This window comes from Centruroides vittatus, unplaced genomic scaffold (genome assembly GCF_030686945.1).
Source record: "Centruroides vittatus isolate TY-2023 unplaced genomic scaffold, ASM3068694v2 contig_250, whole genome shotgun sequence".
NCBI lineage: Eukaryota > Metazoa > Arthropoda > Arachnida > Scorpiones > Buthidae > Centruroides > Centruroides vittatus.
This window is the reverse complement of record NW_027121584.1, coordinates 276,180-291,778: the sequence shown is the minus strand read 5'-3', so window position 1 is coordinate 291,778 and position 15,599 is coordinate 276,180. Positions and strand designations below refer to the sequence as shown.

Genomic DNA, 15,599 nt, shown 5'->3' with positions numbered 1-15,599 from the left:
TGATTTCTGTGATTTTATAACAATGACACATGTATATCATACTTTCAAAATTTATGTTGTAAAAGTGTTGTTAGGTGTTTTTAAATACAGATTTTAATTGTGCTCTTAACTTTGAACTAACAAATTTTAATATGATGGCAATTATTATTTTATTTAGATATTCATTTTGTGATAATCTTAAGTTTCAAGTTACAAAATGTTTATGTAGGTATTTACAATATAAAATTTTTATGAGTGTATTTAAGCATTTTAATGAATACAAATTACCAATTCAGATTATTATTTTTATAATTAACAATGCAGTGAAACATGAAATTTGAGAGAATTGATTGACAGCAATAGTGACACTAAATTTACTTTAATGAATAAATTTAGAATGAATTCCATAAGATGTAACAAAATATTTATGTACTATTCTAAGAAATTTAAGAAAGATTTTGAAAGAAGCTTCAAAATCAAATTGTTTTTCTAATGACAGGAGTGCTGATACAAAAAAACTATGTAATTCACTATATATTTTTATTTCTGATAGCAAAACTGATTTTAAAACAATTATTCTCTTAATCAGTTTTAGATGGAAGTATATTTAATACATTTTATCACAAATTATGAATTTTAAGAAACTGGATAAAACTTTCATACAACACTTACAATAAATACTTTTTAAGAAAACAATTAAATGGAAATTGAAACATTGATTAACTACAAAAAGATCAGCATTAATTAGACTAACTGATCACAAAGACAATTAAAAATAGTTATGTTAAGTTAAAACTAATGTATATCTAGTGAAAGCAAACAGGCAATCTTTTATTTTATTTGCTGTCTGTAGTTATAGCAGGAGAGTTATATAAGTTGATGTAAAAATCTTAAAAACCAACAAGAAAGAATTATTTAATATTATAATTTGATGTGTAACATAGTGTTACTGTCAAATCACTCAAAAATTGTACAATTTTCACCCAGTGATATATAATTGAAGAATGAGAACCTAGAGTACCTTGACCAAAAGACCCATTAGGCATGAAATACTTTTTACCTCACTATTAAGTAGTGATGGAATGATTGTAATTGGACATTTTCCGGGAATTGGAATCAAGAAAATCTGGTTACGATTTCCAATTCTTAAAAACAATTCTTCCACATTTTATAAGAAAATTAATTATTTGTTTTGGTTGAAAGTTAAAAAATTTTTAAAATTGATATTAACAATAAAGTATTAGAGTGAAGATCTCAAGATCTAGTAATGTTGTTTCCCAAACTCCGTCTTGTTGAGATAATTGTATCACGATCCAATAGTTGATTCAGGTTCAATGGAAGCACACCTCCACACTCAATTCAGAGAATATTTACAGTTTATTTACAAACAAATACATAGAATATACAAATTTGACAAATAACATATACAGGACAACAAAATGTGGTTTCTCATGTATCAGCTTGGCCTTCAGGAACTATTATACTCTGAGGAAACCTCAGTTTACTAGTGGAGTTGGCTCAACTATACGGCCCATCCAGTCTCCGCACTTACCCGTCCCTGAGATCGTTATCAGAGGAGAGCACTCTCTCTATGCTCAGCGGGCTGCCCAAGTACCTGAGACTACCGTATTATCAGTGTCTTGTCCTTCTCACTTTTCCTCTCGCTCGTCTTACTATTTAAAGAGTTTTTGGACGACAACTTCCAACCAATCAGGATTCTTCTTTTCATCAGCAGCTTTCCAAAACGCCGGCCCTTCTCCTGACGTGACTTGTTTACATTTTTTTCTAGTAAGCTAACATGTGGCAAACACATTGCCTGCCCACACACAAGTTCAATAAACAAAGACTGTACTCCCTTTGTTTTCCCGACTGTTTACAAATACAACACCAGGTGGGACCAATTAACAAGGTTGTGTTGCTTTTATCCCTATTCTGTTAAAAGCGATTCTTTACAATTAGTTTATTGGAAACTTTCACATTGACAAAGCAGAGAGGACACAATGCTCCATACATGAGGTAACATGGGGTAAAGGTTGCTATTTGGCAACATCACCCTATGCCAATTTGACCAGCAATTTGTATTCTGTATATACACAGTCAAACCTGTTTTTATGCGGGGGATAGGGACTGCATAAAAGAAAATGCATTAAAAAAAATCAAGCGAAACTTCACGAGTGGCTATAAAAAATAGTTTTTGCAACACAATTAAAAAAATATTTTTTTTTTATGCGGTGAATAGGGACTGCATAAAAAAAGTCTCAAGTAGAAAATAACTTGAAATCGTACGAAATAACTAGGAATTGCTTTTTTAATTCCTTGGGCCTTTTTCTGCAACACCTAATGGGGGAAAAAATCCTCTAAGAATTTTAATTTTTATATTAATTAATTATTTCCACTTAAATACGAATCTAACATTAAAAAGTTAAAAATAATCGTTAAATAATGATTTTATTTGATAAATATAGCTGCAGGAAGTGTTATTTCATTTAACAAGGCATGCAATTTCACACCTGCAGTCTAAAGCTGGAGGGGAGCTAACTTACCTTATCTGTTCAAATATAACATAATATTTATGGTTTTTATGCTATTAAAATAAGAGGGGACAGAAATAAACGTATGAGAAAAAAATTTTACTGAATAAAAAATGAAAAAACCTGCTGATGTCATAGAAAACAACCAATAGAGTTTTTAAAAATTTTACAGGAGTCAATTATGTTTCAATTTGATTGAAATTTTCATATACGGCACAAAAAAAAATCGCACAAAACAAATCGCACAAATAAAAATCGCACAGAAAAAGATTGCATAAAAACAGGTTTGACTGTATTAAAAGCAAAATGTTCCACCACTGCCACAAACAAATAACAAATTTAAAAATTACATTTAATTTTCAATTGATTTAATTTTAGTTAATTTGATTTTATTTTTAGTTTTAGTTTCAGTGTAAAGTCCAGAGTTTTAATTATTTTATTTAATTAATTGCAACTCTTTCTTTTTTTTCTTTTTTTTTGCCACATAATTATAGAAATTGTTTTATTGTTTTGCTGAAAAGATAAATTTAAATTTACTTTAATTTTTTTAGTAATTTCATTAATTTTTGTTTCATAAATTTGCCTAATTTTTAAAAATTTTAATTATAAATGAGTTAACATTGATTGAACTATTGGACTATCGAGTTTCAAATCAAACCCAGCATTTGGCAAAAATATTTAAGTGTGAGCAAAACAGTTTAAAATATAAACAAAATTTTATTTTAATTGAAAAATATATAAAATTATTTTTAATAATTCCATATGTTTACTTACAATGATAAAATGACTTCTTCATTATAATTATGAATGTTTTTTGTAATGATTCACAGATGATGCCATAATACATTAAATTTTCCAATGTGACTCATGCGATTCTGAGTAAAAATACTTGTTTGCACTAAGTTTAAAACCATTTTGAGTTTTAAAAATTGATATTTCAAGATGAGTCAGTCTAGACATTCATGCCTCAAGTGAATGAATTCAAAAATTGGTTAACTCGTGATTTGTTCGGCTCATTGTATCATTTGCCAAACCTCATTTAGTATTAAGAACAATGGAGTTAAATCATTTAAGAGATGCCCATTGCAAGAAGCATGAAAAAAGTGCATCTTATTTACCTTTCCTTCCTTTGTTCATTGCATCACCCAATGAAGCAGTTTCCAAAGATGGGCACATGGGCAACCCTACATAACATGATGGGATAGCTCTTTGAGTAAAAGGGAATCAGCTGTAGTGTTGCAATATTGATTTGATCCAAAATATGATTACAAATTTATTTTGTAGTACACAATAAAAGCATGCGTATCCACATATAAATGGAGAATTTTCAGATTTCTTTTGAAAGATTGATTCTGGATTTTCCAGTCATTTTCCATTCTTAAGCTTGATATTCGTTAATTGATGAATGTATCATGCTTGTAATGTAAATCATCAGTTTTTCTAAACTAAAGTAAACTTTAGAAAGTATTCAAAAGAATCAGGAATCTTATTGGAATCAGGAGAAATTTGGTATCGTTACATCACTGCTATTAATATTAATGTTAAGCATACATTTCCAACTTTTTAGCTGTATGCTTACAAGTATACAGCTAAAAAGTTGTATACTTTTTAGCATAAGTATAAAATATGAATATTTTATTTCCTTTTATAATACTGCTAATTAACTATAATAAGAATGTGTGAATGAGAAAAAAATAACACAAACAAAGTAATAATTAAAAGTCCATAAAATCAAGTGGTCAGATAGTCAAGGCAGTTAAGGGGCAAGCCTGCTGCTTTGGGGACCCAGGATCAAATCTAGACAGATCAAAAATTCCAGGAATATTTTTTTGGAGTGATCTGTCCCAGATATGTTGGGCCCCATCCCTTACCACACAGCTGCCTCATTGTGAGCCTGGCTGAACTCTTTTCATCATACCCATTATGGATATGATCAAAAGGCCCTCTTAGTGTGTGTACACAGTGGAAAGAGTAAAAATAAAGCCCATAAAATCAAGTAAACTAGAAAAAAATGCAGATTTTTTTTCCTTAGAGTTAACAGTTTGGATTTTTGCATACTGTGACGAGTGGGCAAGCAAGAGTTCAGTGGGAGCTGCAATGTAGGTTTTGCAAAATGCACGGGAGCTGCAGTTCTGTATTGTTGTGGTTGATAGTATGGTAAGGCGTGCGATTTTATTATATAATATAAATATAAAACAAATATTGAATTTTTTTAATAAACATATTTTCACAAAATTATAAAATAAAATTGTAAAAAAAATAATAAAAAAACAGAAATTAACACTTTCAGCAAGAGCTGCATGTAACTCAAAAAGAGCTGCATGCGGCTCTCTGAGCCACATTTGCCCATGTCTGTACTATAATTTTCTTCTAATGAGAAATATTTACTTAAATAATGAATTAATGTAAAACTCTTTAATGTGGATGTAAGAAATATTTAAAATCAGAAGTAAAGAAAGAGAACATATATAACTAGTTAAAACTTTTTTGAAAATTTTGGTATTATCTCAAGCTTTATCATATTATAAGATATACATGAAAGTTAATTACCAAATTATGTAGTTTCAACTATTTTCATTTAAGAACAGCTTTCATAGGATATTTTAACAAAATGTTTTTTGAAATGTATAATATACTGAAGAAGAATTCTTACTGATTATCTTCTTAAGGTTATGTAATGTGATTCATATATAATGAAAGATATTAATTCATCAAACTTTTGTTTATTAAAATAAATTTTGCTATTATTGTAATAAGGTATGTTGCAAAAATATAAGACCATCAGATTTTTTGGAATAATAAATTTGCATTACATGTAAACAAAAAAATTAGCAACAGAATATGTGTAGATGTAAAAGAATTACTTATTCTAATAAAATAAAAATATAATTTTTTAATTCAAAAAATCAAAAATAATGATGATGCAAAAATATAAGGCCAATGGCATTTAATAGCCAGTGAAACTACCATTTTTCAAAATAATCTTGTAAACTCTATTTTTCCTAGAGTTAACAAGATTTTGTAGCATGTTTAAATTGATTTTTCCCTACTCAATTACAATTGCAGCTTTGGGTTGTTCAATACTTGAATTGTTTTCCTCCTACATACATATCTCTAGCTCTAGCTAGACTCCATAGATTTTCTATTGGGTTCAGATTATGGGTATAGGGAAGCCAATTCATGACTTGAATGCCATTATCCAGTAACCATTGATAAGTGAAGTTTGCATTGCAAATTGGTTCATTATCTTGTTGCAATTGCCAGAACGGACCACCAACTTTTCTCCAAATGACAGATGATGTACATCCTTACAGTTTTGATACCCAGCTGCCTTCATTTAGCCATTTATGAATGCTAAATTGATTTTTCTGGACCATCTAAAACCTGCCCAGATCATAACTCATCCCTTTCTTGCTGACACTTGGCAAACAAAAACTCCTCTCCCCTAAGATTGTGCCAATAAAATTGCCAGCTGTCAGGACCATCCAAATTGAACTTTTTTTATCAGTCCAAATAATTTCACACCATTTTGAAGTCTATGACATTTTATCTTTGGACCATATCAGTCTTTTTTGTTGGTGGTGGTGTTTTAGATATGGTGCTGTTTTTCTATTTTTATACACTAGATGTTTTGTTGATTTTACCATATGGGAAAGTGTGGATTTGTGAACATTAATATTAGACCTGTTTGCTGATTCACCTAATGATATTCCTGTTGTTATTTCCCAAATAATTGCTGATTCTGTTCCCCTGTCAACTTGGAAGACCATCCAAGTTTGTTTTTTGTTTCCATATTGCACACTAAATTTAATAAAATTGGCTACAACACAGTGAGATCTCTTCAGCTGCTTTGTAATAGCTCTAGCAGAACTTCCATCCTGATGGAGGGCTCTGATTTGGCCACATTGAAAGTCAGTTTAGGACTTACCTCTACCCATTGTTAAAATTAGTCATCACGACAATTAATGGTGTTATAAATTCAATTTTGCCTGTATTGACAATTACGAATTGCTGCCATCTCTTTATAATTATTAAATTGTAGGTGATAGTGAATATTTTTTGATAAATCACCCAAAAATGCAATTGGTCTTGTATTTTTGCAACACCATTATTTTTGATTTTTTGAATTAAAAAATTATATTTTCATTTTTAGTTTTGATTGTAAATAGAATAAGTAATTCTTTTACATCTGTACTTATTCTTGTCACTTGTTTTTGTTTAAGTGTAATAAAAAATTTATTATTTCAAAAAATCGAGATGGCCTTATATTTTTGCAATGCACCTTATACACTAAATGGATTTAAATGAGTTATACACACACCTGAAATTTTTTGTTGTTTTAGTGCCATGAGGAAGTTTCGTGATATGGATAAACGTGCCATTGTGGAAAACAGTACAGATACTTTACTAGATACTATCCATCAAAATGCTATCTCACATATGACCATCCATACAGGGACCAAATCTGCTGTTAGTAAATTTTGTACTTCAGGAATGGATGGTAAAATGGTAATCTGGGATATAAAGGTTAGTAATTCTTACATTTAATCAAAATTTAAGTTAATATGTAAAATTTGGTAAAGCTTTAGGTCCTGCAGTTTATTTCTTCATATGTACAATAATATGCCGATTGATAATCAAAAAATGTTTGGATTTATAAAAAGATACCTATTATTATAGCAAATATGTGAATGATAGTCCTTTACTATATAATGATGTAATAAATAAAGATGAAATACTTAAGTTAGTTAATTCTATAGATCTAAATTTACAGTTTGAATATGAAAAAGAAGAGAATAACAATTTATCATTTTTAGATATTGTGTTATATAAAGAAAATAATAGTATAAAAATAAAAAGTATAAAAAAAAACCTTCAAATATCAACATAGTAATAGACTTTCATTCATATATAAGTAATTATATAAAATATAATATGTTAAGTGTTTATTAAAAAAATTATAAATAGAACAACAGAAGAAAGTTACCAAATAGTTGAAATTAAAGACGTAATACAGATGTATTTGTTAAAAAATTATCCAAATCTATTAGAAAAATGGTTAAAAAAAAAACGAATAGTAATACAGTGTAGGGCCATTAAGCTGCGGGCCAAATTAAGTAATCTGCAAATTTGCTTAAGCCATGCAAAAAGCTTGGATCCCAATTTTTTGACACTATGGATTGTATGGACCTGGACATGGCCTCTCAAACACTCAAGACAGGTGTAGACAGCTGTCATTTTGGCATTTTGAATGTTTGTGATTGATGTGCTATGCACTATTGAGGATTAAATATTTAAATGCTGGCTTATAACTTCAAAGAAGTATTTATAGAAGATTAGGCTTTTATTTATCAATAAACAATAAAATAACTTACAATGAAATTCAAATACAATATTAATCTGTTTTATCCACGCTGAGTGTCAGCATTATGGAGGCCGCCATCAGTGGCATACTATGACATTTGATGATAGGGAAGCTGTGTTTCTGTAAGATGCCGACTTCCAGAGGCAATCAGTTAATTACGCGTCAGTGATGGTCTAGGGTCCATTCGTACATGTGTGGTGGCGGAAAAGACAAAGACGACAAGTATCTGACAAAAACCATTTATTTTAACATAAAATAAACATACACTATGTACAAAATAGTTTGCTTTAGGACAATCAGCTGTTTGGACGTCCTGGGCGTCAATGTGGTTCTATGATCATTGATCGAAGGTGGTCCCAGGACAATGGCATTGACAAGTCTGTAAGGCATGGGGAGACTTCACCCATTGGCGTCAGGGACACAGTCTATGTTCAAAGTGGCATGGGTTATAGGTTGGCACAATAGACAAAAAATTGGGTTTTTTTTTTTTTTTTTTTTGCACGTTGACAGTTTTGATTATTTGGAACGTTAACCGAGGGCAAGGTGTCCTCAATTGTCAGGGATTCTATCAATCTCCGTTCCTTCTTTCGTCCACTTTGATTGGTCATTCTTCCTCAATCATGCTTCACAAGTGGTTGGTCCCTCATTACTAAGCGTAACGAGACACTTACCTGGAGTGCAAGAAAAGTCAAAATCAAAGATGAATTCGATCTTCCAACCGATCATAGGATGACTTCCTTCCGCGATTTATAGTTTCTGCCTGGCAGTTTGATATAAACAATGGGTGTCCGACTACAAACAATTTTTACCTATGTTTTTTTAAACTAATAAATTTTTCTCTAAATTAACCATTTTTTCATGTCTTTCTTGATGGGTTGGAGTTGTCCGGTACATCACATTTCCATAAAAGTTTTAAACAAATACTGGAAATGACAAAAATAAACAATTTGTATTTTAGTTCTAAAATACAAATAATACATACATAATACAAATTGATATGATACAAACAATAATAGAAAAACTTGCTTTTTAAATTTTTTATAAACTAACTCTATTTGGCAATTTTTCCCCCCCACAAAGTTGTTAATTACTTTATCATAAAAGTCGCTGGTCATCAACTCCATTGACATATTTAAAAGCTCTTTTTCTATCGAAAGCGACGCTAGCGACCACAGTCTTTCCTCCAGCCGAGTGTTCCTGGCCAATGTATGAATTTGCTTCGTGGTCAAAAAATTGTGCTCAACAGACCCACTGGTAGATGGTACCATAAAAATTAATGATATTAAATCATATAATTCTTTTAGTACATCTTTGTTTGGATCATCATTAATTATTATACTTTTTATGTCTAAGAGTTACTTGTCAATATAGTCTGGACACGAATATAAATACTGTATTGCAATTCACTACGTAATTTAGATAAATCAAAAAATTTCCCATAAAATTTACTTAATTTATAGAATTAAAACACGTTTGCAAAAATTGTTTTTCATAATATTAAAATTATTAACATCTAAAAGTGATAAAAATTCTAGAGATTTTATGTCTGAAAATCTGTCAATATAATTACTGTATAATTAAAAGACTATTATAATTAATTATAATAAATTATAACTTTGCAAAGAAACGTACATAAAAATAACATTGAATATGCTTTACTTTTTAAATCTTAAAACAATTCACTTAGTCAGATAGCTCCCTACCAGTGGCTACGGGATAGAATCGTTGGAAGCATTATACGATATTTTGGTGTGTAGCTTCCATCAGCTAAACCAGGTGAGTTTGGTGCTCTGTAAAGCGCATTCGCAAATTCCTATAATCTAGCTGCTTTACACTATTCAGTTATTTTCGCCGTGGAAACTGACCTGATTTTGACAATACAGCACTTTCATTCCGCCACTGATATTCGAATATACAATAGCAATCTTATCATTTTTTTCACATGTAGTATAGAAATTTGTAATAAGATACATAATGCGGTTATAATAAAATATTAATTTTAATTAATTCAAAGTATGTTAAAATATGAAAATAATTGCCCAATATGAATTTATATGTTAGAAAATACAAGGGAAGTAGCACTTCCACCGCTTTCAATGACGGCATGCCACTGGCTGCCATTGTAACCGATTCGCACCTTACAATTATACAAAGTTAATCTGTGGTAAATCCGCAAAAAACTGACTCGTATTTAAAGTACAGTATATTATTTTTAATTTGATAATCTGATAAAATTTGAAATTACAGTAGAGAGTCGTTAATCCGAACCCCGGTAATCTGAATCGCTGATTGCCCGAACGATTTTCAGTCGGACTGTGTCATGCTGAATCGAACGTTTTTGATACTAGATTTACTTCTAAAGTATAATTTTCATGTTTTTATATTCTTCAATATATTTATTTTGTTTGTACAAAATAAAGAAATAATTTTTAACGATACAATAGCCTCAATTATTATTATAAAAATTTTCGTTAGGCTTAAAATTGACGAAAATTCAACACGAAGTGACATGCAACGGAGAAAAATTTGAACATCGGACAGGTTAATATATTTTTTCGTACATAATCAGTTATCCGAACAAATCACTAATCCAAACAACCCGTCCCCAATTGATTCGGATTAACGACTCTCTACTGTATATAAATGTGAGTCACAAACCCAACGTAAATTACTTCAGTTTCTGAATCTATAGTGTGCACATTATATTTGCTTTTAAAATTTTTAAGCCGCAGTCAAGCAGTTTGGACCCCAATCACCGCGGCTTAATGGCCCTATGCTGTATATAGAAAAAGAAAAGAAAACAATGGTAATTTATAAAAAATTTGAATATAATCCTTTAATTTTTAAACAGTTACAAAACATATTTAAACTATTTCTTTTTGGCATTGTTTTATACAATGTTTATTAGTTCACTAATAAATTATACAAAAATTGAGAATGATCATAAAGAAAAAATATTGAACACCGATGATATAGTATGTTGTTTACCATGTAATTGTGAGATTATAAGAACATATTATGGCCATAAATATAATTATGTATAAATTATTCAACTGCTAGACATTGTGTAAGTACAGGTTGTGAATTGAATTTAAATTTTAAAAAAAAGAAGAAGAAAATTAAAAGAGCATTTACAGATTTTGAAGCTTAGAAAAAAATTTAATTGTATGAATGAAAATGGTTTCCAGTTGAATAATAATATAGTCATCTTTGATTAACATCACAAGACACAACTAGTTCTAAATTTCCCGTCTGTAAATTATGTTAAAAAAGTTATAGGACTGATATTTTGGAATTGTTTGATGTAGTCATGTTTCTAAAATGTTTAATTGCTAAAGTATGTACAGTACACCACTGTTCAGTATTTATTATATACTATAATGTAAGTAAACTCTTGTTTTTAAAAAAATATATTTTATCACTTTCATAATGTAGCATAGTGGAAAATTTTTTTGCTATGATAGCAATCACTCCTACTGAACAGAGACTTTAAGTCTGAAATGTACATTTTGGAGAAAAGAGATATAGAACAAGAAATTATTTATGGCAACATTGTCGCAATGCTCAGCTGCGATTTTTAATTTAATTTAAAATATATGCTCTCCACCTCAAATTAGTAGTGGCTTGCCCTGTACATCATACATAGTCGTGCCGGCCATCTATCTAACACCTTACAGGGGAAAATTTTTTAAATCGAAATAATGTGTCTTCCAATTTATATCGGAAGTTCATATATAGTTAATTGGGGCCTCCTACCCTTAAGCTTTCCATGTTCTGGTCTCAACTTTCATCTGTATAACTTCATTCTCAAGATTAAGGAAGAACAGATGGATGAATGGGAATTTATAGGTCTACAATTTTTTCAAATTGCAACCCAATAAAGAATATCAGCGTGTCAACCTATTTTTCTGTAGTGTGATTGTCCTTTAAATATAACCATGCGGTTATTGTACCTATGAAGAAGTAAAGTTTTAGATTTTGTATTTTTATTTTTCAAATATATAAATTTTTTAAAAACTTCTAATAATAAATATGATTTAAGTTAATAATAATCAAATTTTAGACTTATCAAGTCATATAATTAATATATTTTAATATTAATATCATAATATAGGTGATATAATTTTTTTCTGAGATTTTTTATAAAACTATTTAATAAAATAAAGACAGTAATTTAATTATATCTTCAATAAATAGCTTTCATGCTTAAGATAATGTATTTGTAATTCATAAAACTTTTCATAATGCTTTTCTGTTAATAAATCTGCTTAGCTTTTATAAATTATTTAACTTTGTTCTTATTAAATTGAATTTAAACACCATAAATAATTTTAAACAAAATTTACAGAAATTATTTAGTTTCAAATAAATTGAATATAAATATTGATTTTATTTCAGTCATTAGAAAACTCTATGTTGGGTTTAAGAATTGTTTGAAGTCTTAATGAATTGCAGCATCATAACAAACTTTATGGTCTACCTTCCCTTGGTGCTGTCACTGGAGATTAGTGGAAGATGCCAAAAAAAAACTACTGGACATCATGTACATTTGACTCAAAATACAGACTTTTATATATTAAAGAGGCGTATAGAGTCTATCTGCTTGAGACAGACAATATAAAAATTATGAACATTCCTCTGTTGGAAAAATCAAAGACAGAAAACAGCAAAATGGCCAGGTTTGTACATCACAGACAAGTGTAATTGATCTTTCAAAGGCATGTTATATTCTGTTTTGCTAAAAATCTAATGGAGTTTCTTTACCGGCTGGTGCCTTTGCTGTGATCTTAAACATAGCCGATTCATGCACAACTAAGTTGTTCGTTTACATACGTATTTTACGATTTAAATTTTGTTTTTGGAAATTTTCAGTATTTAATTGGCTAGATTGTTTCTGTTTAGTTTATAATCTATAGGGAATGTTCAAATGAATGAAAATGTTGGTATTTATGTAAAATCTAGGTTGCTTTTATAATTTAAAAAATATATCTAATTTCTCATTGTTAAATGAATCTACTAATTGAATCTTATCTGATGCTTATTGATCATTGTTTAATGGATATGTAAAGTAAGGATGACAATTGATTTTTCAGGATTTGATATATAAGTAACTATACTGTGTTCAGATGACAGCATAAATTTTCAAGCCATTGCCAAATATATTCAAAACTCAATTTTCAAGTGCTGTATTAAAAAAATTGAGAGTAATTGTTTTCATATACAAAATGACAATTTGAAAACAATTCTCGTAAATTAAAAATTCATCTTTAAAACAGTTAATTTATCACGTAACTTTAATTGCCTGAAATTGATTTACATTTGTTTTGACAATCGACCAATGGCCAAATGGGCAAAAGTTACTGGTATGATATATTTGCTTCCATTTATATTATATTGTTCAGATGAAAGAATTGTTGATGTGTTGAATTACAAATGATAGTTTTCATCAACTTGTAAGATATGATGAAAAATAAAGGGTTAACAGTTTCTCGATTGTTTCATTTTTAAATAAATTATATCTTCGTCGTATATAATAATAATAATAATCGTAGACAACACAAACTAATTCTGATTTTATTATAAAGCCTATTTTACAAATTATGAGAGATTATCTTTGACATAAACAACAAAATTGACTAAAAACAAATCACAAGTACTTTGATAATTGTCACATTATGGTCTTCGGGGAATTAACAGAAAAGGAATAACAATGATTCATATTCAAATACAGTAGACCAGGGATCTTTAATCTTATTTCGAGAAGGACCGGGTGAGCCGCAAAAGACAAGTCTGCGGGCCAGCTAGCGAAAAGATAGTCAAGATTTGTTTTTTAAATTTCCGAATAACAACGGACCTAAATCAATGTGAAATTTTCAACTGCTCTTTCAAAAGAATGTCATCAAAATTGGGGATAAATTTTGTGGCATCCAATATTAAAATCTTTAGATATTTGTAATGATGATAATCATTAAAACACAAATCTTCAAATATTAAGATTAAAATGCAAAAATCTAATATTTTAAATGGTTCTCATAAAATTCATTTGAAGCAAGGTCTGTTAATTCTAGTTGACTTCTCTAAAGTTTTAACATTTGAACTAGTTCAAAGAGTACAATGATAAAAGGTGTTGATGAAAAACTTTATGGTAGGTGTGCCTATTTTACAGATGGGGTGGTAGACGTTTAACATTAAAAGTAATAAAACAGAGATAAATACAAAATTTTCAAACTAGCTGCACTAAGTGTAAACGATTTTAATGCCCTAACTAGCATGATCCAAGATTCTGGGAGAGCCATTGGAGGACGATTGTATAAACATCAGATTTTTTGCAATAAAGAGAGGTGGTCCCTATTGTTAATCTCCACGCATTGGATTGGGATCTTATGGCTTAAAACGTTAATTTACCAGATTCTCTATTCCATATTTGGGGCGAGGTAGAATGAAGCGATTTCAAAATCTAATTTGTCAACAGAATAACTGCATTTAGGACTTGAGCAGTCCTAAATTTGTCAGCAGGATCGAAATTTTAATTATTATGCTATGAATTTTGCGTATTCCTGGTCAGGAATTATGTACAGTAGCGACTGTAAATTGTGTAAGCACGGAATTTCCTAGCCTTTGTTTATAAGTCTATATAATGTAAATCATAGGCATATGTGATTTACATTTATTGATACTTTTAAATTACTTTGGATTGACCAAGAACTTTTACAGACGTGGTAAGAGTATTCGGAATTCAGTGTTGAATTCCAAATATCGACTAGCATGCCTCTGTTCGTAAGTAATAATACAGTGGCACGACTGGTACGATAGATGATTTATTGTTAAAGGAGAAGTATGATGTACAGGGGCAAGGCCCTACTAATTTGAGGTGGAGCGCATAAATTTAAAATGTGATTAAAAATTGCAGTCAGGCATTGTGACGATGTTTACAAATAATTGCTCGTTAACAATAGAAATATTTATCAACGAAATAATTAATAGAATAATTTGTCTACTCAAACTTAAGATTGAATCTTGAAATTTAATATAGGCAAGTATAAAACTTTGACTAGTATAATCGTCACCCTTTCGTGGTTAGGATTGGACGTAAATAAAGCGGCACTAATTAGGGGGGTTGATTTTCCCGAAATTTTAATGGACCAAACTATTTTCTGCTAAAAACACACAAGTACCAGATTTTAATTTGCTATTAATGATGATTTTTTTAAAATCTTTTTTTTTCTATTTGATTTTTCCCCCGTGCTTTGCCCGAATTTGGGGGCAGTTGCCCTCCCTATACTCCTCGTACACCTACGAATAGGAGAGGCCGAATGGACCCGATAGCCAGTAGGCCTGCATGACTTTTAAGTATAAATTGAATAAATTATATTATAGATCAATGAATTCAGCATTAAATATCTATTATATATATAAGGGTGTTTTGTTCATTCAAAGAGCGTAAGAAAACCCAATATGAATTTTAAATACCAAAATAATTTTTATAATTAAAAACACACACAGAACAGTAGAAAATATAACAAGAAATCAAACCAACAAAATAGTCGGTTAACACTTGTTGAAACCCTAAGCTATAACATATTTGGAGAGAAAGGCCTTAATTTTTAGTGTGAGGTCTTAGCGTACGACTAGGAGAACAATATGAACAATTAACTGATTTTTTTTACACAGACCAATTTTATTTTTTCGAATCACTAAGCGGGTATTTAATATTGTAGATCTTT

The 15,599-nt window shown here is 29.7% G+C and overlaps 1 protein-coding gene across 3 annotated transcripts in view; it reads left to right on the top strand.

Moving 5' to 3' along the window:
* Positions 1–13,362, top strand: part of Arpc1 (Actin-related protein 2/3 complex, subunit 1A) — a 67,140-nt gene extending 53,778 nt beyond the window's left edge. For 2 of the 3 annotated variants that reach the window (XM_067265853.1, XM_067265854.1), the window contains exons 11-12: positions 6,854–7,037; positions 12,274–13,362. In XM_067265853.1, the coding sequence (XP_067121954.1) occupies positions 6,854–7,037; positions 12,274–12,312 (223 nt within the window). In that variant the 3' untranslated portion in view covers positions 12,313–13,362. Of the gene's footprint in view, positions 1–6,853; positions 7,038–12,273 lie in introns of those variants that run through there. The other variant, XM_067265855.1, reaches the window with a different exon arrangement.
* The last annotated feature ends 2,237 nt before the right edge of the window (positions 13,363–15,599 follow it).